The sequence below is a fragment of the Moschus berezovskii genome, chromosome 6 (genome assembly GCF_049115385.1).
Source record: "Moschus berezovskii isolate FMDL1 chromosome 6, NW_MosBer_1.0, whole genome shotgun sequence".
In the NCBI taxonomy this organism is placed as follows: domain Eukaryota; kingdom Metazoa; phylum Chordata; class Mammalia; order Artiodactyla; family Moschidae; genus Moschus; species Moschus berezovskii.
In genome coordinates, this window is record NC_142465.1 from 104,521,436 (window position 1) to 104,546,716 (window position 25,281).

The window sequence follows — 25,281 nt, forward strand, 5'->3', positions numbered from 1 at the left end:
ATCTACATTATATCTGGAAGCAGAAATGTGCATTTTGAGCCTCTGTTTTATATTACCATATCCTCCTTCATTTCATTGAGGTTTTCTTAGAATAATCATTTTAAAATTATTATTAAATTTGTGCTATTATATTTGTGTGAACTAGAAATTTTATTTTGCTATATTTTTAGAGGAATTGTGCTCCTTAGGTATCTAATAATTTTTGTCTGTGGCCCCATGTCATCTGGTGGTTTTTGCAACCTTGTTTGTGACTGTGTATGGATTTGGATTTTCTGTTCTATCCTTTTTAAAAAATCAATTTTTATTGGAATATAGTTGCTTTACAATGTTGTGTTGGTTTCCTCTGTACAGCAAAGTGATTCAGCTAAACATAAATATATATCCCCTCTTTTTTGGACTTCCTTCCCATTTAGGTTACCACAGAGCATTGAATAGAGTTCCTTGTGCTATACAGTAGGCTTTCAAATCTTGGGTGAGTTTAAAGGTTGAAAATACCCTAAAGAAGTCAAGAATTTCTCACAGTTTTCAAAGATTTGTGTTTTCTGGGTTTTTTCCCTCTTTTAGGATTACACCAAACTGTTTTCCATCTCTGCGATTCAGTCACCCTGATCTCCATTCCACCTGCTGCTTGGTTGTCTCTGAAATACTCTTAACTCCCAGATCCCTTCTCTTTTCCTTTAATAAAATTATTAATTTCTCATCTCTCCACATCAGGGAGTTCTTCACTAAATTCTCAGTCTAGATCAAATTCTTTGTTATAATCTGATAACTACTTTTTCCCTTTTTCACTATCTTTTCCCCCTAAGAACTTATTTATATTATGAATCTACCAATGTGATTACTTTACTAATATCTGTCCTCTCATTTAGTTTGAAAGCTCTATGAAAGTAGACATAGTTCTTTGATTTATACAAATGTGGATCTCCAGTCTTTAAAACTCAGTGCCTGACCAGTGACAGGAAAAAAAAATCTTGTTTTTGAATGAAATAAATACTATTTATTCCACTCCTGCTGAGACTATCCATTTTCATTTCTTGAATTGATAATTTTTGTGGCTAACAAAGTTTTAACATCTTCTGGCTCTCTATAACCACTTTTAAATCATTATTTTCTAGCTTATCAAAAATGCAATTTTTCTTTGAGATTCATTTTATGAGACAATTTTATCTTCTTCCGTTCAGTTCAGTCACTCAATTGTGTCCAGCTCTTTGCGACCCAATGAACTACAGCACGCCAAGCCTCCCTGTCCATCACCAACTCCCAGAGTTCACCCAAACCCTTGTCCATTGAGTCGGTGATGCCATCCAACCATCTCATCCTCTGTCATCCCCTTCTCCTCCTGACTTCAATCTTTCCCAGCATCAGGGTCTTCTTATTTAACTATTTATTTCTCTGATAGATGACCATAATAAGGCAAAGAAAGAGTTGTGTTTTATATAAAATCAAACAAAAGCATGAGACTGAATAACTGAACTGAACTGAAAGTGATAAAATTTATTTTGAAAGTACTGGAAGACCTGAATAAAACTTGATTTATTTAGTACCTCTGTCCCAGTAATAGGGGAATTTCCTTCATACTTCTATCTCAATAATGTTCCCTCATATTCTTTATTTTCTCTGTACTATCCAATGTTGAGTTTCCCTGTGGCTCAGTTGTAAAGAATGTGTTTGGAATGCAGGAGATTTGAGTCTGATTTGTGGGTCAGGAAGATCCCTGGAGAAGGAAATGGCAGCCCACTCCAGTATTCTTGCCTGGGAATTCCCATGCACAGAGAAGCCTGGTGGGCTACAGTCCATGGGGTCACAAAAGAGTCAAACACAACTTAACAATTAAACAACAATTTTCCAATGTTACGAAAATACTGTTTATTGTATTAATCCTGTTACAAATTATGGATTACAGTTAAAGAATAACATATAGACTTCAATGTTTAATGACATTTATTTTTAGCTAAACACATTTTTACATAGTTGAAGTCATCTCACTGGAAAATCTCAGGCACTTTATCTAATCTGAATATATTGTCTTCTTACAGATACAATAACCACCACTACTATTGCAATCTTCAGCAATTATCTGGCCGTATTTTATGTGTGCACATTTATTATTAGCATTCTCATGTCCTGGAAGTTGAAGCCTAGAAAAAAAAAAAACTTTCCATTAAGTTCTGAAATTCTTTTATGTATCAATTGTACTTTTTAAATTCATAATACTTTGACATACTTATAAAAAAGTAGAAATATCATTTTCTCAGTTCTCTAATAATAAAATAATGAATATTTTGTCATCTGAAATTTCATATTAAATCTAGAATTGGAGTGTTAACAATGTCTTCAATTCTGACTTTCATCTTTGTGACCTCAGACAATTTCAAAGTATCTTCCATCTTCACAGGGGTCTACTATATTTTGTTTATACATTAATGTTTTTATAAACATTTTATTATATATACAGTAAAAAAAAAATCATCATGAATCATTAATGACAATTCTTTCTCTCCTGGGAAAATTTACCCCAGAGTAAAGATCAGATTCCTCTTTACTGATAAGTCTAGAAAATAGTTTTAAAAGATTAAATATTTGGATATGTCAGTGAGAATCAGAGCAATTTATAAGCATTTAAAGAAATATATCATATAATTCCTGAAAAGGGGCATACATTTACTACAAATGCAGCAATTAGAAATGAATACATAATCACTCAGAATTTTAAGTAAATCCAAAATCTTAATATAACAAAAATTATGTTAGAAAATCATGTCTGTTAAAAGTAGATATATTGGAAGAAATTTTGCATATTTTAGTCATAATATTTTATGGTTCAGTTCAGTTCAGTTCAGTCGCTCAGTCGTGTCTGACTCTGCAACCCCATGAATCACAGCACGCCAGGCCTCCCTGTCCATCACCAACTCCCGGCGTTCACTCAAACTCATGTCCATCGAGTCGGTGATGCCATCCAGCCATTTCATTCTCTGTCGTCCCCTTCTCCTCCTGCCCCCAATCCTTCCCAGCATCAGAGTCTTTTCCAGTGAGTCAACTCTTCGCATGAAGTGGTCAAAGTATTGGAGTTTCAGCTTTAGCATCAGTCTTTCCAATGAACATCCAGGACTGATCTCCTTTAGAATGGACTGGTTGGATCTCCTTGCAGTCCAAGGGACTCTCAAGAGTCTTCTCCAGCACCACAGTTCAAAAGCATCAATTCTTCAGTGATCAGCTTTCTTCACAGTCCAACTCTCACATCCATACATGACCACTGGAAAAACCACAGCCTTGACTAGACGGACCTTTGTTGGCAAAGTAATGTCTCTGCTTTTTAATATGCTGTCTGCTGCTAAGTCACTTCAGTCGTGTCCAACTCTGTGTGACCCCATAGACGGAAGCACACCAGGCTCCCCTGTCCCTGGGATTCTCCAGGCAAGAACACTGGAGTGGGTTGCCATTTCCTTCTCCAATGTGTGAAAGTGGAAAGTGAAAAGTGAAAGTGAAGTCGCTCAGTCGTGTCTGACCCTTAGTGACCCCATGGACTGCAGCCTACCAGGCTCCTCCATCCATGGGATTTTCTAGGCAAGAGTACTGGAGTGGCTTGCCATTGCCTTCTCCGAATATGCTATCTAGGTTGGTCATAACTTCCCATCCAAGAAGTAAGTGTCTTTTAATTTCATGGCTGCAATCAGCATCCGAAGTGATTTTGGAGCCCAAAAAAATAAAGTCTGACACTGTTTCCACTGTTTCCCCATCTATTTCCCATGAAGTGATGGAACCAGATGCCATGATCTGGTTCTTAGTTTTCTGAATGTTTTAAGCCAACTTTTTCACTCTCCTCTTTCACTTTCATCAAGAGGCTTTTTAGTTCCTCTTCACTTTCTTCCATGAGGGTGATGTCATCTGCATATCTGAGGTTATTGACATTTCTTCTAGCAATCTTGATTCCAGCTTGTGCTTCTTCCAGCCCAGCGTTCCTCATGATGTACTCTGCATAGAAGTTAAATAAGCAGGGTGACAATAGGTTCCTTTTCCTATTTGGAACCAGTCTGTTCCATGTCCAGTTCTAACTGTTGCTTCCTGACCTGCATATAGGTTTCTCAAGAGGCAGGTCAGGTGGTCTGGTATTCCCATCTCTTTCAGAATTTTCCACAGTTTATTGTAATCCACACAGTCAAAGGCTTTGGCTTATTCCTAGATATTTAATTCTTTTTGCTGCAATGGTGAATGGGATTGATTCCTTAATTTCTTTTTCTGACTTTTATTGTTAGTATATAGGAATGAAAGTGATTTCTGTGTATTGAGTTTGTTTCCTATGACTTTTTTAAATTCACTGATTAGCTCTGGTAATTTTCCGATAGTATCTTTAAGGTTTTCTATGTATGGTATCATGTCATCTGCAAACCGTGAGAGCTTTGCCTCTTCTTTTCTGATGTGCATTCCTTTTTATTTCTTTTTCTTCTCTGATTGCTATAGCTAGGACTCCCAAAACTAAGTTGAATAATAGTGGTGAGAGTGGGCACCCTTGTCTTATTCCTGATCTTAGGGGGAGTGCTTACAGTTTTTCACCATTGAGAGTAATGTTTTCTGTGAGCTTATCATATATGGTCTTTACTACATTGAGGTAGGTTCCTTCTATGCCCATTTTTTGAAGAGTTTTACTCATAAATGGGTGTTGAATTTTGTCAAAGGCTTTTTCTGCATCTATTGAAATTATCATATGGTTTTTATCTTTCAGTTTGTTAATATGGTGTATCACATTGATCGATTTGTGTGTGTTGAAGAATCCTTGCATCCCTGTAATAAACCCAACTTGCTCACAGTGTATGATCTGTTTTAATGTGTTGTTCGATTCTGTTTGCTAGAATTTTGTTGAGGATTTTTGCATCTTCAAAATGGATTAAAGGCCTAAATGTAACACCAGAAACTATAAAACTGTTAGAGGGAAACATAGGCAGAATACTCGAAGACAAATCAAAGCAAAATCCTCTATGACCCACCTTCTATAATAATGGATACAAAAACAAAAGTAAACAAGTGGAACCTGATTAAACTTAAAAGCTTTTGCAAAGCAAAAGGAAATTATAAACAAGGTGAAAAGACAACCCTCAAAATGGGAGAAAATAATAGCAAATGGAACTGACAAATGATTAATTTCCAAAGTATACAAACAACTCGTTCAACTCAATACCAGAAAAAAGACAAACCAATCAAAAAGTGGGAAAAAGACCTAAACAGACATTTCTCCAAAGAAAACATACAGATGGCTAACAAACACATGAAAAGATGCTGCTGCTGCTGCTGCTGCTGCTATGTCACTTCAGTCGTGTCTGACTCTGTGTGACCCCACAGACGGAAGCCCGCCAGGCTCACCCGTCCCTGGGACTCTCCAGGCAAGAACACTGGAGTGGGTTGCCATTTCCTTCTCCAATGCGTGAAAGTGAAAAGCGAAAGTGAAGTCACTCGGTCGTGTCCGACACCCAGCGACCCCACGGACCGCAGCCTACCTCCTCCATCCATGGGATTTTCTAGGCAAGAGTACTGGAGTGGGTTGCCATTGCCTTCTCTGGAAAAGATGCTAAACATTGTTTATTATTAGAGAAATGCAAATCAAAATTACAATGAGATAGCACCTCACACTGGTCAGAATGGCCATCATCAAAAAGTCTACAAACAATATATGCTGGAGAGGATGTGAAGAAAAGGGAATGCTCTTACCCTGTTGGTGGGAATGTAAATTGATACAGCCACTATGGAAGGCAGTATGGAGATTCCTTTAAAAACTAGATATAAAGCTACCATATGACCCTGCCTTCCCACTCCTAGGTATATACCCTGAGGAAACCAAAATTGAAAAAGACACATGTACCCCAATGTCCACTGCAGCACACTTACAATAGCTAGAACATGGAAGCAACCTAGATGTCCTCAACAGATGTATGGATAAAGAAGTCGTGGTACATATACACAATGGAATATTACTCAGCCATAAAAAGAAATGCATTTGAGTCCATTCTAATTAGGTGGATGGACCTAGAGCCTATTACACAGTGTGTAGTAAGTCAGAAAGAGAAAGATAAATATTGTATAATAACACATATATACAGAATCTAGAAAGATGGTACTGAAGAATTTATTTGCAGGTCAGCAATGGAGAAACAGACATAAAGAACAGACTTATGGACATGGGGAGATGGGAGGAGAGGGTGAGATGTATGGAAAGAGTAACATGGAAACTTACATTACCATTTGTAAAATAGATAGCCCAAGGGAATTTTCTGTATGTCTCAGGGAACTCAAGCAGGGTCTCTGTATCAACCTAGAGGGGTGGGTTGGGGAGCGAGATGGGAGGGAGGTTTAAGAGGGAGAGGACATATGTACCTATGGCTGATTCATGTTGATGTTTGGCAGAAAACAACAAAATTCTGTAAAGCAGTTATCCTTCAATTAAAAATAAATAAACTTTAAAAATTTTTAAATAAATAAATAAATTGGAAGAAAAAAAGAGACTAGTGTCATGATGAAACCATACTGGATTGTACCCTAAATCCAATAAGAATATCCTTATGGGAGAGCAACATACCCAGAGAGATGCAGAGAAGGAGCAAAGTTGGGGGTTTAGACAAATGTCTCTTTGTATCCAGCATGTGGGGGTGAGGAGATTCTTCTAGGATCCCCAAGATATCATAGTCCACAGATGCTCAAATCCCAGTCAGTCCTCTGTGTCTACATGGTTGGTTGAACTTGAGAATTCAGAACCCGCAGATACAGAGGGCTGGCTTGTCTTTAAATGATGCCAAGGATTGGCAGAATATCTTGTATTTTCATGGAAGTTTACTGTATTTCCTTTATACAATAACATCTTTATAAACAAGTTCCACAGTATATACAGAACAAAAAATTGTTTGTAATCATCAACAACAGTTAGCTTTCTCTCTGGAAAAGTTTAGCAAGCTCCTTCAGACAAAGGATCTTTCCAGAAAAGAACCAACTCTACCAAGATCTTGATTTCAAACTTCTGTTCCCTCTGCTTGAGAGAATAAATTTCTGTGTGTTAAAGCCACCCAGTTTGTAGTGATTTTTTTATGACAGCAAACTATACAAAGCACACTAGGTGAGTTCTAGAGAATTGGAGAGCACATTTTAAGAAAATTTCAATACATGCACATGTCTTGCAGTCAGACAAACTACCCTGAAATTGAAATGACAAATCTGAAGCATACTCACTTTGTAATCTTATGCAAGTTTATTTATTCAATTACCTTTAATTAAAATGCAAAATAATTATACTTCAATAAGCAATTTCAACAAGCTTTGAAAGGAACATATTTAACTTAGTATAGTATTTAGTATTTTATTAAGTATTTTACTCCTTGCTTTCCATCTTTCCTGTCTTTTACTTATTGATTTCTTACAGGTGCATCTGTTATAAATGTTACCCACATCCACATTAAATATTTCTATTTGGAAGAAAATAATATTGTTCTGTACTGAAATTTTAAAACAGCAAGAGACTTACTTGTCCAGGGTAAGTTTTGTATCATCTAGCCAAACCCAGTTCAGTTGTTTATTGCTGTAGTGTAAGCTAATTGAAAACTTTTCTTTTTGCAAATCGCATTGCATTTTTGACAATTTTATTACAAAATTCTGCAGAGAGGAAGAGGAAAATAAATCAAAAAGTGGACCTTTTCTTGCAAAAGAGAAATATTATAGTTTAAATATGCATATTTTACTTCTCTTTGGATTCTCTGTTCTTTATATTGAAAGAATCTGGAAAAGATTAACCCTAAATTCTTAAGCCATAGGCTGGATGCTCAGAGCTAATAACTCATTTATTCACTGAGTAATTTTTTGGTACATATTTTATTCTAGTCATTTTCTTAAGTTATGGGTTGTAAAAGCAAGCATAAAATCTTAAAACTGTAGTTGATCATATTAGGCACTGAAAAAATGAATAGTATTCATTGACTTATGTAATAAGTAGTAGTGACACATGGTACAAGAACAGAAATACAGGATTGAAGGAGAGAAATTAACAAGGTATTGTAACAAATTTTAGTGAACTAAAGATGTTTTCCAAGTGGATCATCTAGTAAGCTAAAATCTTAAAACAAGATGTATTAACTGAGAGAAGATAGTTTGGGATAGGAGGGAGAGGAAATAAAATTTGTCACAGGTAAACAGAACAAGGACATAAAAGCGCATAAGGGAGCCACGATCAATTTAAATAACTTCAATACAGTTGGAGACTATGGCACACTTTCCATAGAACAGTGTGATGGAGAGTCCCTAACAACAGAAGAAGATAGAGAAATAGACAGAAATCAGACTACAAGTGATCTTATCTACATTTTACTTAGACTTTACCCCAAGTGCTAGAGGAAAACCACTCAGGTTTTACTGAAGTACACATTCAAAATTACAAATTGCAGAGATTTTGGTGACTATACTATGGAAAGTAATTCAGAAGAATATAAAACTTGAGTGATTGCTGTCATCCGAAAATTTTCTGATACCAAAATTTATAAAACAAAATCTTGTCCTTACCATCTCTTCTTCAGTATTCAATGTAAGAAATCCAGAATGTAAATCAGTGCAATAACGGCGACATTCCTTCCAAGGCAAAATGTTTCTTGAAAAATAGTAGCAGCTTTCTCCATATTGATGCCAGTTGTTTGAACAAGTAGGGTATTTCCAAACTATTAAAAATTTAAAATATAACTTAATGATTTCCATCAGGGCAAATCACATCTATAGGCTGACATAGCAAATCTACCATCTACAAACAAAAGCACTTTTTGATTTTTACATTATAGGCTGTGTGCACTTAAATTTAGTGTTAAATTTATCTTTAAGTTAATAACTCAGTTCATTGAAAACATTTTGGTCTTTAAGATTCATAAGCTGTATATTAGGAAATAATTTTTAATGACAAAATTAGAAATGTGTCAGGAAACCTATCCAGTGTATATGACTGTCAAAATTATCAACATAATATTCTTTCTTTGCTTTCACACGAAAATAAAATATGTATATAATTATCTTTAAAAAGCTGTAAGCTTCAAAAATAAGACAATAACAAATGCATAAATGAAATCATATAGATATGCCCCAAAATGATGATGCCTGTGGAAATATTTTATTTAACTTCAGGTTGTCATTTAATAGGGCAATCATCATTTGAGTCTTAATAGATTTGACATATATATATTTACACATATCCAGTTACATGCATTAAACAAATTACTTAATTGTCTCTTATCTCCTGCAAATAAATTTATGACTCAGGGACTCATCCAAAATTACCTGTTTTATTTGCTTCCTTGTTGGAGGAGCTATTTCCTGGACATCCTTCTGGTTGAAATGGCTTCTTATTCACTGAAGAGAACTCAGAAAAGTCAGTTTCAAACTCAAAAAGGAAAATTTGACACATTTCTATAGGTAAAACATTGTCCTGAATTCAGAGCTACAAAAATGATGAATAAAACATCATTTACTTCAAAGAACTTAAATGTAATAAAGTCATAATCATAAAAATCAAATTATAGTACATATACAACAAGTTCACACAGACATAAATCAAAGAAGAAATAAATATTGTTCTGAAAACAGTGTAAGAAAGCTTTTCACAGAGATTTTAAAGATATTTCTGGTAAAGGAAACATGAGAACAAATAGTAAGGCAGTATGTAATGTTCTTGATATGCTTGAAAATGGACATTTTTATATGTCTCTAAGAAATTAACTTAAGTTCTGTCCAGAGAATATTTACTTTGTTAAGAAATAGAACTGATCAAAATGATGTATTATCTTCAACATATTTCACTATGTGAATAATGGAAAAGTGAACTTTTATTTCATTTTTGACTTACACTCAATGACCAAGTATCCAACGGACAGAAGAAGCCCCAGGCAAATGATCCACAGAAACACAGCAACATATTTCCATGAAGAAAGTGGAGTAGGGTGATCTATATATAGAGAGATGAATACGTCTTTAACATCAACTCTAAATGTTTATTCAGGGTTCTGCTTCTGTTTTAGGTGCAGTAAACTCTACAGCAATGTAGCTCACATCCTAAAAATAGAGCAAAGGAAGGTAACCTACAAAATCATAGCTCATATTGAGGGAATGAGGCAGCTGAATTGATAAAGTGATCGGGTGATCTGAATTCTAAAGATAGAAAGCCCTGACTCTATGGACAGACAGCGCGCAGACTCTACTTCACCTTTGGCAAAGCATAGGAGGAAAAGTGGCAGCCATATGAGAGTGAAGTATTTCAACAAATTTTCAAGGCTAAAAGCAGACAAGTCAGAGATCAAACTGCCAATATCTGTTGTATCATAGAAAAAGTAAAGGTGTTCCAGAAAAACATTTACTTCTGCTTCATTGACTACACTAAAGCCTTTGACTGTATGAATCAAAACAAACTATAGAAAATTCTTAAAGAGATAGGAATACCAGATCACCTTACCAACCTCCTGAGAAACCTGTAAAGCTATGACAAACCTAGACAGTGTATTAAAAAGCAGAGGCACCACTTTGCCGACAAAGGTCCATCTAGTCAAAGCTATGGTTTTTCCAGTAGTCATGTATGGATATGAGAGTTGGACCACAAAGAAGGCTGAAGGACAAAGAATTGATGCTTTCAAATTGTGGTGCTAGAGAAGACTTTTGAGAGTCCCTTGGACAGCAAGGTGATCAAACCAATCAATTCTAAAGGAAATCAACACTGAATATTCATTGGAAGGACTGATGATGAAGCTGAAGTTTCAATACTTTGGCCACCTGATGCAAAGAGCAGACACATTGGAAAAGACCCTGATGCTTGGGAAAGAGTAAAGGCAGGAGGAGAAGGGTATGACAGAGGATAAGATGGTTGGATGGCATCAGCAACTCAATAGACATGAGTTTGAGCAAGCTCCAGAAGATAGTGAAGGACAAGGAAGCCTGGTGAGCTGCAGCCCATGGCGTCACAAAGAATCAGACACAACTTAGCGACTAAAAAACAACAACAAGCCCACCCTGTACCCTGCACTGACAGTAGGCAAAAGCCATCTGCTTCTAGAGAAGAGACAGAAAACCAGCTTCTTCCCCAAACCCTGAAATTGTACAAAGCAGAGGACCTTAGCTGGGGCAGAGAGAAGAAACTGCCTAACACACAAAATCCACCAATACAGGATACATGCCACAGAGGAAGGGACAGAAAATCCACCTGTTGTCATCAGAAGAAGAAAAGGTTTTGGTCTTTTCCATCAGTTACATACTCTAATCTCTAGAACATTTAACCATCATGTCTCTGTTTATATTTTTATATTGGGTATAAACATGAAACTTACCTTGTGGAGTTTTTTGATAATTGATTTCCATCTGTGAAAGAACTTTATAGACAGTGAAAATCTAAGAAGCTTTGTTAGGTAAAAATAAACTTATAAAACAGGATAATGACTCTAAGTCATTCTGTTTGATCCATGGTAAAATATGAACTGTGGTGAAGTATGTCATTTTATACATACTTATGCAAATACATATAATTAATAATGTCATTAATAAAGTTTTCCCAAACCAGTAGATTTTCCCATATAAGTCTATTGGTAACTGCATTGATGAGAAGTACAGACAACGGTAAGATGAATTCTTCATCAGAATTTTAAAAAGAAAACAATTTATGAATCTATAACAAGCAGAGTGTATTAGGTATCAAAGGGTCTTTAAAATTTGTTAACAATATATTAAGCAAAATTTTAAAATACTTCATTAACTTCATGGTGAATCTGTATATCATAAACTGTATTGTAATAATTAACAATCCAAAAACTTGGAAAGTAATCAATTGAGGTCCCTGTTAAAATAATACATCTTAGCCAGAGTATTGAATCTCCATTTGATGTAAGACAAGATAGAACTAGCACACTGATACACAGCTCACTTCTAATCATTCCACATATTGATTTAAAACATATGAGGACTGCAAATTAGCAACAGGAAAAGTACAAATGAAAGCAAATTTTAAATGATAGGAAGATATAGCTTTGAACTCCATATAATCATATGCACCAATAAAGTAATAACATCAGCGTTTATGTATCAAGAAACATGGCACTTGAAAAAGTACACTTTGAACACACTATGCCAGCAAATACACAAACCAGGAAAACAAGAAAAATAGTCCCTAATTCACAGCAACAGTGTTAGAATAATGAAATTATCTCTTCATTTTCTCACTTCTCTATTTTCCAAATATCCTACTATATAGTGTTGATATCTTAAATAATAGAAAATGATAAACAACATATCTCAATCCTCAAACATTTCACTCATTCTAAAAATGCTGATATTATGTTTACAACATAGTTACAGTGATGACTCTCATGGGGAAAAATATAATCTTCCCTCAAAAGCACTTATTTTCCTTGTTTAGTAAGAGAAAAAAAATTAGATCATGTATGTGTGCATATGAGCCTGATAATGAATGATTCTGTATATTTTTTAAGTAGAAAACATGAAAGACCTTTTCTCTTGTTAGTTTCAAGTCTTTGCCTCCTCTGTGGCTGAGATGATGGTTGAAATAGCAAATCGGAGTAAGTTACAACTTCTTCACCCATTACTGAAAGGCAGAGATACAAGAAAATGAACAAAAAAATACATTTTAATTCAAGCAAATTGTGAAATCCATAAGTAAAATTGGTATTGAATAAAGTGATATTGGGAAAGAATTTGAGTAACTAGTGATTGATTAGAATATAATTACAAATATGAAAATATTTTAAGAATAAAGAAATATTAATTTTTAACTGTTACTTAATCAGTTGGTAGGACTTCTCAAGTGGCTCAGTGGTAAAGAATCCACCTGCCAATGCAGGAGAAGCAGGTCTAATCCCTGGGTCAGGAAGATCCTTTGAAGGATGAAATGGCAACCCATTACAGTACTCTTGCTGGGAAAATCCCCTGGACTGAGGATCCTGGGGGGCTGTAGTCCATGGATCACAAAGAGTTGGACACATCTGAGGGACTGAGCACACATGCAAAGTAGTTGTGGTATATTACTTTTGGCCTTTTAAATATTGTCTATTCACAATTGCAAACCTGTTAATATCATTTATCTATAAGTAAAAATGCAAAAGATGATCTGATGGCTTTACTGAATTCTTTCGACAGAAATTTATCCTTATAGCTTGGCATTTCCATTCTTTCACAGTTTCACCTGTTCCTGCTTTCTTTCTAGTCTCATCTTTCAACTCAATCTATTTTCATTTTCCCCATAAGTCCACTGACATGTTTGTTCTTTCTCAACATACCACAAGCACTTCTCCAATTTCAATGTTTTGCTCAAATTCTTCCTTCTCAAGTACATTTTCCTCCTCTATTTGCTCATAATAATCTGTAGATCAAATTCTACCACCTTTAATAAAATTTCCAGATCTTCCAATAACAATTCATCTCTTATTCCAATTTTTCTCATTATTTTTCATTTGTCACCATCCAATTAGTTATCTCCTTTTACCTTATCTTTCATGAATGTCTCCCCAATGTATTGTGAATTTCTTGATGCGTCTTATTAACCTTTGTTACTGCTGTAATTGTTTATTAAATTTCTATGTGAAATATTAAAAGTAACGATTTGTGTATTAAACTTTAATTTGAAAAATGTGAAAAATATTTTTCATGATTAAACATTTTAGAAAATTTATTAGGAATCTGTGTGAAAATTTTTTATGCCCTTACTGAAGGATAATACATCCAATTTATGCATAGTTTAATTATGTCTAATTATGCTTTACCCTGATGGAATTTTATATTTCTTCATTTATTTTCCTTAAATCTCAAATTTATACCAGTTAATAATGTCAAGGTATTATAAAATGTCAAATTAAACAGTATCAGTGATAATAATAATGTAATATCAAATAGTATAAGTGAAATTACTAAAAAGAGATAATAATTAGAATCCCTTCTTTATTCCAACTCATCTGATTTCTCTTATAGCATCTTTTCTTCAATTCTTTCCCCCTTCCTTCTTCTCTTTTCTCTTTCCCCACTCTGTCACTCACTCCTTTTCTCCCAAATGATATTTATAGAGATATATAAATGTATATATATGTGTGATTGAAAATTATATATAATCATATAAAATTATATTATTATTTTTAAACATATCTACATATTGATATACAAGTTTGTCTTTGCATCTATAACTTAAGTTTCTTTGATCCAAATTCCCTCAAAATTCCAAAAATACATGTTGAGAAACAATAGAAATCTGGGAAGTTAACAAATACCTGATTTTTAGAAGACAGCGTCTGAACTTTTGGAGAGTGTGTGTATATATCTTCGGAAGAGGCAATCTTATCTTTTATCACAGCAGTTTGAATTTAAGAATTTTGATCATCAAGAGTCCAGAAAATAAGCCAAGAAAAGAAATACACAGGCTAATAATGCCTTTGCCTGTCGTATGAGAGACTCTGACAGGTGAGAGCAGAATTCAAGAGTAAGAGTGCTCTGGATGTAGCCACACAGGAAACTGTTTTACTGCTGCTCAGTTTAGCTCTGTATCATCACTAGATTGGGCATGTCATCAACCTTACCTTGAATTACACAAGATACCTAACATATTTTCACTAAAGACCAGTTTTACTCAACCCTTGCTTTGTCACAGACGTATTTGAATACATCATTTATTGTTTTATAACAAAAGTAGCTTCAAGTACTTTTAATTATTTCCAGTGGACTTTATTCCATTTTACATTCATTTTATATTTACATTTTACTTGCTATTTTGGAACTATTATTTATAGACACTTGTGATGTTTCTTTGTGAACTCTTTCCATTCTAGGGTAAGTACTATTTTTCATCACTAGATTGTTCATGCACAATTTTCACAGCTCTCAGCATTTATTATTAGTGGGTTATTAATTCCCAAATAATTTTAATCAGCTGTAGTCACTAAAAAACAAAACTTCAAATACTAATCAATGAATTATTCACATTTATATAAAATTCATTTTCTCAAAATCATTTTACTCTTTGTGGAATAGAAAACACTTAAAACATTTTGACAATTCTAGCATTATTTTAGCTTCAGTTCAGTTCAGTTCAGTCACTCAGTCGTGTTTGACTCTTTGTGACCCCATGAATCACAGCATGCCAGGCCTCCCTGTCCAACACCCACTCCCGGAGTTCACTCAAACTCACGTCCATAGAGTCGATGATGCCATCCGGCCATCTCATTCTCTGTCATCCCCGTCTCCTCCTGCCCTCAACCCCTCCCAGCATCAGAGTCTTTTCCAGTGAGTCAACTCTTCGCATGAGGTGGTCAGAGTATTGGAGTTTCAGCTTTAGCATCAGTCCTTCCAATGAACACCCAGGACTGATCTCCTTTAGAATGGACTGGTTGGATCTCCTTGTAGTCCAAGGGACTCTCAAGAGTCTTCTCCAGCACCACAGTTCAAAACCATCAATTCTTCGGCCATCAGCTTTCTTCACAGTCCAACTCTCACATCCATACATGAACTCGGGAAAAACCATAGCCTTGACTAGACGGACCTTTGATATATATATGCTGCTGCTGCTAAGTCACTTCAGTCGTGTCCGACTCTGTGCGATCCCACTGACAGCAGCCCACTAGGCTTCCCCGTCCCTGGGATTCTCCAGGCAAGAACACTGGAGTGGGTTGCCATTTCCTTCTCCAATGTGTGAAAGTGGAAAGTGAAAGTGAAGTCGCTCAGTCATGTCTGACTTGTAGCGACCCCATGGACTGCAGCCTACCAGGCTCCTCCGTCCATATAAGTATTGGTTTATCATCCCTTACTAAATTGTTCCTAAAATGCTATATACACTCTACATGATATCTTTAATTTTATCCTTATTATATAAATCTTTGAGGTGCTTTTTTCCAGTTTTGTAATGAGTATTTCAAGGTACAGGGAATTAACCAGCAATATTTTCTAAAGAACTATTCATTTAGTATTTGAATGGGAAGCCAGGTCAAAGCATTCATATTCCTTGGTTACTTTCCTTCCCTAGATAATTTCAGTTCAGTTCAGTTCAGTCGCTCAGTCATGTCCTACTCTCCGCGGCCCCATGAATCACAGCACGCCACGCCTCCCTGTCCATCATCAATTCCCGGAGTTCACTCAAACTCATGTCCACAGAGTTGGTGATGCCATCCAGCCATAGCATACTGGGCACCTACCGACCTGGGGAATTCCTCATTCAGTATCCTATCATTTTGCCCTTTAATACTGTTCATGGGGTTCTCAAGGCAAGTATACTGAAGTGGTTTGCCATTCCCTTCTCCAGTGGACCACATTCGGCTGTGGTCCATGTGATCAGATCGACTAGTTCCCTAGATAAACTGCCTGCCAAAGGAAAATGTGTAAAATCAGAATTAAGTACACCTAACTCATCCTTGCTTTCCAGTTTAAGTCTAATGAAATTCTGAGTATCACAGAGAATCCAGCTTTCTGTTAAACTTTATTCTTCATTTAAAGAACTAACAGTTGCATCTGTATTCAATCTATTTTCGGGACAAGCACAGAAGCCAGAGTCTAAAGGTGGAATATAAAACATAATTAATGTTGGAATTTTCAACATTTTAACTGGCATTTATTCAATCAAAAAGCATCTGTTCATTTCTATGAGCAACCAAGCTGGAATCAAAATTGCCAGGAGAAACATCAATAACCTCAGATATGCAGATGACACTACCATTATGGCAGAAAGTGAAGAAGAACTAAAAAGACTCTTGATGAAAGTGAAAGAGGAGTGTGAAAAAGTTGGCTTAAAGCTTCACACTCAGAAAACTAAGATCATGGCATCTGGTCCCATCATTTCATGGGAAATAGACGGGAAAACAGTGGAAACAGTGTCAGACTTTATTTTGGGGGGCTCTAAAATCACTGCAGATGGTGATTGCAGCCATGAAATTAAAAGACGCATACTCCTTGGAAAGAAAGTTATGACCAACCTAGATAGCATATTAAAAAGCAGAGACATTACTTTGCCAACAAAGATCCGTCTAGTCAAGGCTTTCCAGTGGTCATGTATGGATGTGAGAGTTGGACTATAAAGAAAGTTGAGTGCAGAAGAATTGATGCTTTTGAACTGTGGTGTTGGAGAAGACTCTTGAGAGTCCCTTATACTGCAAGGAGATCCAACCAGTCCATCCTAAAGGAGATCCATCCTGGATGTTCATTGGAAAGACTGATGCTAAAACTGAAACTCCAATACTTTGGCCACCTCATATGCAGAGTTGACTCACTGGAAAAGACCCTGATGCTGGGAGGGATTGGGGGCAGGAGGAGAAGGGGACGACAAAGGATGAGATGGCTGGATGGCATCACCGACTCGATGGACATGAGTTGCGTAAACTCCGGGAGTTGATGTTGGACAGGGAGGCCTGGCGTGCTGTGATTCATAGGGTCACAAAGAGTCGGATGCGACTGAGCGACTGAACTGAACTGAACTGAACTGAACAATGGAGAAAGGGAGAGACTATTCCTGTTATATTCTCTCACACTCCTGAGTGGGGAAATACTGAAACCCTCTATTTTGAGATTAAACCAGCCACTGGGGTTGGTTCGCAAATATTTACAGATATTAGAACCTCCAAGATTACAGTGGTTTCTGGAGAGAATTTACCTGAAAACTGTGTTTAGAAAAATGTTGTAAGAAGGCATTAGATATTATCATATGTGAAATGAATTGCCAGTCCAGGTTCGATGCATGATACAGGATGCTCTGGGCAGGTGCACTGGGATGAACCAAAGGGATGGGATGGGGAGGGAGGTGGGAGGGGGGGTTCAAGATGGGGAACACATTTACACCTGGGGTGGATTCTTGTCAATGTATGGCAAAACCAATACAATATTGTAAAGTAATTAGCCTCCAATTAAAATAAATAAATTTTTTAAAAAAGAAGGCATTAGATATTTATGAGATTAGGTTCAGGTTTCAGGAAGTACATGAAATTTTAAAAATGTTATGTATTGGTGAAATAAAACGTTTATAGTCAAAATACATCTGAAAAGCTTGAGTCTCATAAAAACTTCGTTAGTAATACTTATCATTTTTAAACTAGATTCACACCATAATTCAATACAAGGTGTAACACTTCTAAAGTCTTGGGAATAAGACTTAATGGAGAAGGCTGAAAAGATGCAGAGGAAGCAATGGAGAGAAGAGCCAATGGAGCTCAGTTCAGTTCAGTTGCTCAGTCATGTCTGACTCTTTGTGACGCCATGGACTGCAGCACGCCAGGCCTCCCTGTCCATCACCATCTCCTGGAGTTTACTCAAACTCAGGTCCATCGAGTCGGTGATACCATCCAACCATCTCATCCTCTGTTGTCCCCTTCTTCTCCTGTCTTTAATCTTTCCCAGCATCAGGGTCTTTTCCAATGAGTCAGTTCTTTGCATCAGGTGGCCAAAGTACTAGAGTTTCAGTTCAGCATCAGTCCTTTCAATGAACATTCAGGACTGATTTCCTTTAAGATGGGCTGATTGGATCTCCTTGAAATCCAAGGGGCTCTCAAGAGTCTTCTCCAGAACCAATTCAAAAGCATCAATTCTTCAGCGCTCAGCTTTCTTTATAGTCCAACTCTCACATCCATACATGACCACTGGAAAAACAATAGTCTTGACTAGACGGACCTTTGTTGGCAAGGTAATGTCTCTACTTTTTATTTTTATTTTTTTAAATATATTTATTTTAATTGGAGGCTAATTACTTTACATTATCATATTGGTTTTGCCATACATTGACATGAATCTGCCCTGGGTGTACATGTGTTCTCCATCTTGAACCCCCCTCCCACCTCCCTCCCTATCCCATCCCTCTGGTTCAACCCAGTACACCAGCCCCAAGCATCCTGTATCATGCATTGAACCTGGACTGGCGATTCATTTCACATATGATAATATACATGTTTCAGTGCCATTCTCCCAAATCATCCCACCCTCACCCACAGTCCAAAACACTGTTCTATACATCTGTCTCTCTTTTGCTGTCTTGTATACAGGGTTATAATTATCATCTTTCTAAATTCCATATATATGCGTTAGTATACTATATTGGTGTTTTTCTTTCTGTCTTACTTCACTCTGTATAATAGGCTCCAGTTTCATCCACCTCATTAGAACTGATTCAAATGTATTCTTTTTAATGGCTGAGTAATACTCCATTGTGTATATGTACCAAAGCTTTCTTATCCATTCGTCTGCAGATGGACATCTAGGTTGCTTCCATGTCCTGGCTATTATAAACAGCGCTGCGATGAACACTGGAGTAAATGTGTCTCTTTCAATTCTGATTTCCTCAGTGTGTATGCCCAGGAGTGTGATTGCTGGGTCGTATGGCAGTTCTATTTCCAGTTTTTTGAGGAATCTCCACACTGTTCTCCATAGTGGCTGTACTAGTTTGCATTCCCACCAGCAGTGTAAGAGGGTTCCCTTTCTCCACACCCTCTCCAGCATTTATTGCTTGTAGACTTTTGGACAGCAGCCATTCTGACTGGCGTGAAATGGTATCTCATTATGGTTTTGATTTGCATTTCTCTGATTATGAGTGATGTTGAGCATATTTTCATGTGTTTGTTAGCCATCTGTATGTCTTCTTTGGAGAAATGTCTGTTTAGTTCTTTGGCCCATTTTTTGATTGGGTTGTTTATTTTTCTAGAATGGAGCTTTAGGAGTTGCTTTGCTGTCTAAGTTGATCATAACTTTTCTTCCAAGGAGCAAACATCTTTTAATTTCATGGCTGTAGTCACCATCGGCAGTGATTTTGGAGCCCCCAAAAAGTAAATTCTCACCATGTTTCCATTGTTTCCCATCTATTTGCCATGAAGTGATGGGACCAGATGCCATGATCTTAGTTTGCTGAATGTTGAGTTTTAAGCCAAATTTTTCACTCTCCTCTTTCACTTTCATCAAGAGGTTCTTTAGTTCTTCACTTTCTGCCATAAGTGTGGTGTCATCTGCATATCTGAGGTTATTGATATTTCTCCCAGCAATCTTGTTTCCAGCTTGTGCTTCATCCAGTCCAGTGTTTCTCATGATGTACTCTGCATATAAGTTAAATAAGCAGGGTGACAATATACAGCCTTGACATACTCCTTTCCCAATTTGGAACCAGTCTGTTGTTCCATGTGTGATTCTAACTGTTGCTTCTTGACCTGCATACAGATTTCTCAGGAGGCAGGTCAGTGGTCTGGTATTCCCATCTCTTTAACAATTTTCCATTGTTTGTTGTGATCCACAGAGTCAAGGGAGGGAGATCTTAAAAGTGGGAACTAGCTAGAGAGGATTCAAAAGGCTCAGGGATCCTTGTAGTAAATATTTGAATGTATCTCTTAGACTTTAGGTCATTTATTTGATATATAGTCATTTGGGCAACAAAACATTGGAAAAGTAAGATGTTCTTTTCAAGCCCTTAACTCCATGATTTTAAGTGGAGTACTGTATTCCTCAGTGAGATTATTCTTACATTTTCTTCTGTATCTCTGTTAGCTCCTCTCTTCCACTTCTGGAAGACAGAAACATGGCAAAGGCTATGGTTTTTCCCATGGTCATGTATGGATGTGAGAGTTGGACTGTGAAGAAAGCTGATCGCCGAAGAATTGATGCTTTTGAACTGTGGTGTTGGAGAAGACTCTTGAGAGTCCCTTGGACTGCAAGGAGATCCAACCAGTCCATCCTAAAGGAGATCAATCCTGGGTGTTCACCGTAAGGACTGATGTTGAAGCTGAAACTCCAATACTTTGGCCACCTGATGCGAAGAGCTGACTCATTGGAAAAGACCCTGATGCTGGGAAAGGTTGAGGGCAGGAGAAGAAGGGGATGACAGAGGATGAGATGGTTGGATGGCATCATCGACTCGATGGACATGGGTTTGGGTGGACTCCAGGAGTTGGTGATGGACAGGGAGGCCTGGCGTGCTGCGGTTCATGGGGTTGTAGGTAGTTGGACACGATTGAGCAACTGAACTGAACTGAATGTGGCAAAGGAGCCTTGAAACTCTAGAATAAGAAAACAGCTGTGTGCTTAGTTGTTCATTGCTCAGTCGTCTTCAACTCTTTGCTACCCCATGGACTGTAGCCCACCAGGCTCCTCTGTCTATGGAATTTTTCAGGCAAGAATATTGGAGGGCTTTGCCATTTCCTCCTTCAGAGGATCTTAACTGAGCATCAACTATATTCTCACTTCTGTTTTATATGTTTACTTTTCAGGTGTTTTTTTTTTTAATTTCTCAGCAAATTCACAGATAGATAGTCCCACTGTGTAGATTAAAAATTGTGGCTCTGATAATAAAATTATTTGCTTGAAACTTCAAATATACTCAGAATTTGACTAAGAATTCAAATTAAACTTTGCCTAAGCTTCTAGAGACTTTAAATCTCCATCACTTTACCACTGTCAATAATAAAATCCTTTTTGGAAAGTTATCTTTATCTTAATGTAACTGAAGGTTGTACTCTGAGTAATTTCTAGGTGCACATATATCTAATTTTAACCTTTTACAAATGCCTATCTAGTTTCCAAACAATAGTATCTATTTAAAACTCTATGATTTGAGGACACCACCTTTATTGTAATCTAAATTTCTGTGCTGCTGCTGCTAAGTCACTTTAGTCATGTCCGACTCTATGTGACCCCATAGACGGAAGCCCATATGTATTGATAAATTGAGACTATTTCTGGCCTTTCTGTTCTATTCCTTTGGTCTGCCTATTTGTGTGACATTACCAAGTACACTGTTTTACCTGGAGGCTCTTGAGATATGTTTTAATAATTAGTAGGTTTAGTACTTCCTCATAACTATACTTTTACAGTCATATTGACTGTACTTACATTCTATGTGCTAAGTTTCCCATATGAACTTCAGTGTCAGCTTATCTTGATCCATCTGTCATTGGATTTTTATTGGTATCATTTCAAATTTATAAATTAACAATAAAAGTTCCTAACCTAAACCAGAATATAGCTTTATATTTTTGAAGCCTATTTTTTTGTGTTTCAGGAATTTTTTACACTTTTTTCATTAGATTTCTACAAGTAAAATTCTAACTTTAGAATACACAGACACACATACACACATTTACCTACACACATATAAGTGTGTACATGTACTTTATCAAGTTAAGGAAGTATCTATACCTTTTTACTTTTTTCAAGAGCTCTGCATATTCAATTTTTGCAGATGTTTCAGGTACATTTGGAAGGAAGGTATATTTTATATTATCAGTGTTTAGTGGTCAATTTGTGTTCAGAATATCTATCACATTGCCTATATCATTTAGATCATCTGTAATATAGCTTATTTTTTGTCCAAACTTTCTGTTTTATATTAACAGTGACCTGTTAAGTCACTTTTTGCAAACACATTACTATGTATTTCTTCTTTTATTTCCTAGAATTTTTATATTATATAGTCATTGTTATTTCCTAGATGAATTCAGAATTATTTAATCTTCATGGTAGCATTTGGCTTTTATCATTATAAAATGTCTTTCTTTGTCATTTAATTCTCATAGGTACATAGTATCAGGATTTCAACTATTGCTTTCTTTTTGCTTCGTTTTACCTTATAAATCTTAATTCATCTCTTTGCTTTTAGCTTTCTGTTGCTTTCCTGAGTATCATTAACTTCTGCTTTATTTCAATCTTTTTTGTGTGCATTTCTTTTCATGACTGTATGAAAATATCTAATTTGTGGTATATATATATAGTCTTCTTTAGCCTTATGCTCATTTCCCTTTTTAGGTAGATGACTTTTTGTAGGTAAAAATAATATATTCACATTCTTGAATTTTTAAAGTTGTTTATATAGATGAAATCTGTTTTTTCTACTCCTTTTATTTAATAGAACTTCCCAAGTGGCAACAGTGTAAAGAATCTGCCTGCCAATGCAGGAGACACAAGAGATGTGGGTTGGATCCCTGAACTGGGAAGATCCCCTGGAATAGGGAATGGCTACCCGCCTCAGTATTCTTACCTGGAAATTTTCATGGACTGAGGAGTCTGGCAGGCTACTGTTCATGGGCTTGCAAAGAGTAGGGCAATGCTTAGATACTGAACACAAGTGCATTTATTTAATGGTTAAGGTTCTTAGTTAGAGAGCTCCCTCTTCTGTCAGTTCTGCCCTATTTTTGACAGTTTCCTTCATGGATGGTATACTGCGATAGAAGTAGGGAGGGCAAAGGGATGTCTTTTTTGTGTTTCGTTTCCTCAGTATTCTTAAATCCTCCAAATTAAGTCTTTGCTTTTGTACTCACAGCTCTAAGAGATATCACCGTATGTATATTACCTGTTTCTCAGATAGTAGAAAAAATAATAATAAGGAAAAAAGATGATTTCCCAAATTTCTCACTTCTTGTCTTCCATTTCAAACCCTTTTCCAGTTTTATAAACTACCGAGTCTCAACCTTTGTTAAGTATTTTGGAACTTTTTGTTGCAGGTTTATCTTTATAGGTTCATTGTGTCTATACTTCAGCTATGTTCTCTATTTTCACTTTTTCATAGACAATTTTAAGGACTAATTTCCCTAACTAGCACCATAAGCATTCAGTGGTAGACTGGAGCAAGATACTGCTTGATTTGGAATATTGGTATATTATTTATATATATAATATAGCAAATATGGTTTGCTTTATAAAGCCATATTTGCTATATAAAACTGAGGATTTGGAGGTATTTATTAAAGTACTCTTTCTTTCAGAACTTTACTTAAAATCTATTCCACACTCTTCACCTTTAAAAGCTTTTACGGAAGATTCATAAGTTCTCAGTGAATGAGCATTCTAACATGATAACCTGAGGTGGCTATGATCTCCATGTATACATTTGCTTTCTTATAGCCTCACTGTGTTATTTTTTAGTGTTTTAACAAACAAAAGGAGCTTATAATGGTTGGAAAAAATGCAAGTCTAACCATTGTATTGTGCTCAATAAAGTAAAAGCATACAGAGGAAGATTGTCACATTGGATTTTACAATGCAGGTTTTATAATAAGTAGTACAAACTGATATTAATAAGATACAGCTGATTTTATACAGCAAAGTTTGTAAGTACATTTACAACTGGTAAGATGCAACCAGGAAAAGGATAAAGTGAAGTGCAGAGTAGCACTGATGTCCATATATTCTCCTTGTACACATTTGACAGGGGTTGGTGAACATTTACCCCATTTGTAAAAAAAAAAAGAAAATATAGTGCTTTTGTATTGCAGTCAAACTATTAATTTATGTATTATAAAAGTCTTCTTTCGCACTACAAATCACAGAGTTGAGAAGTTTCAACAGAGACTGACTTACAATGTTGAAAGTATTTATGATCCAGTTCTTCAGGGAAAGTTTTCCAACCCCTCAGTTCAGTTCAGTCACTCAGTCGTGTCCAACTCTTTGCGACCCCATGAATCACAGCACGCCAGGCCTCCCTGTCCATCACCAACTCCCAGAGTTCACTCAAACTCATGTCCATCCAGTCGGTGATGCCATCCAGCCATCTCATTCTCTGTTGTCCTCTTCTCCTCCTGCCCCCAATCCCTCCCAGCATCAAACTCTTTTCCAGTGAGTCAACTCGTTGCATGAGGTGGCCAAAGTATTGGAGTTTCAGCTTTAGCATCAGTCCTTCCAATGAACACCCAGGACTGATCTCCTTTAGCTACATTAGGATAAAAGATGTTTCAAAAGTTCCAAAATTATGGAAATGAAAAAGTTGGTTTAAATATTCCAAAGATTTCCAGGTTTAGATAATTGAAACAAATTGAAGGCTCCAAAGAGAATACTCATATAAAGTGTTTAATAAAGGCAGTTAATGTAAGACAACAGGAGAAAGATAATTCAAAGAAACATCCAGAAACAAGCTCCCCAATGTTCTTATTTGTCTGAAGATATGATTCATCATCTCTCTGGATGAAACTGCTAGTATTTGTGCTGATGGATGTGTGTGGAAACTTGGTTACAGGACAGCTCAGGCAGAATTTTTCTGCTGAGACTGTTCACATGGTGAAGATTAAATATCTAACTCATTACTTCAAGCTTAAGTTATCAATAAAAAAAATTGGTCATACATTCCACTCAGGAATTCTACATGTATACCCAGGGCAGATTCATGTCAATGTATGGCAAAACCAATACAATAATGTAAAGTAATTAGCCTCCAATTAAAATAAATAAATTTTTAAAAAAAGGAAAAAAAATAAAAGCAGGCTTGCTTTTAAGAATAAATTCATCATTAGTCATGCGTTAATTAGTTACTTGGTTGATTAACTAATTGCCCTTATCAAGGTCAACAGACAAAAA

The 25,281-nt window shown here is 36.2% G+C and overlaps 1 protein-coding gene across 1 annotated transcript; it reads right to left on the reverse strand.

Moving 5' to 3' along the window:
• Window positions 1-511: 511 nt before the first annotated feature.
• Window positions 512-12,587, reverse strand: LOC148777706 (natural killer cells antigen CD94-like). The gene is made up of 6 exons (XM_088837339.1): window positions 12,476-12,587; window positions 9,854-9,958; window positions 9,289-9,360; window positions 8,530-8,681; window positions 7,502-7,629; window positions 512-2,138 (listed from the first exon to the last, which is right to left on the reverse strand). Exons 1-6 carry the CDS (start codon window positions 12,585-12,587, stop codon window positions 2,009-2,011), a joined length of 699 nt encoding a protein of 232 aa, XP_088693465.1. The 3' UTR covers window positions 512-2,008.
• Window positions 12,588-25,281: the final 12,694 nt, after the last annotated feature.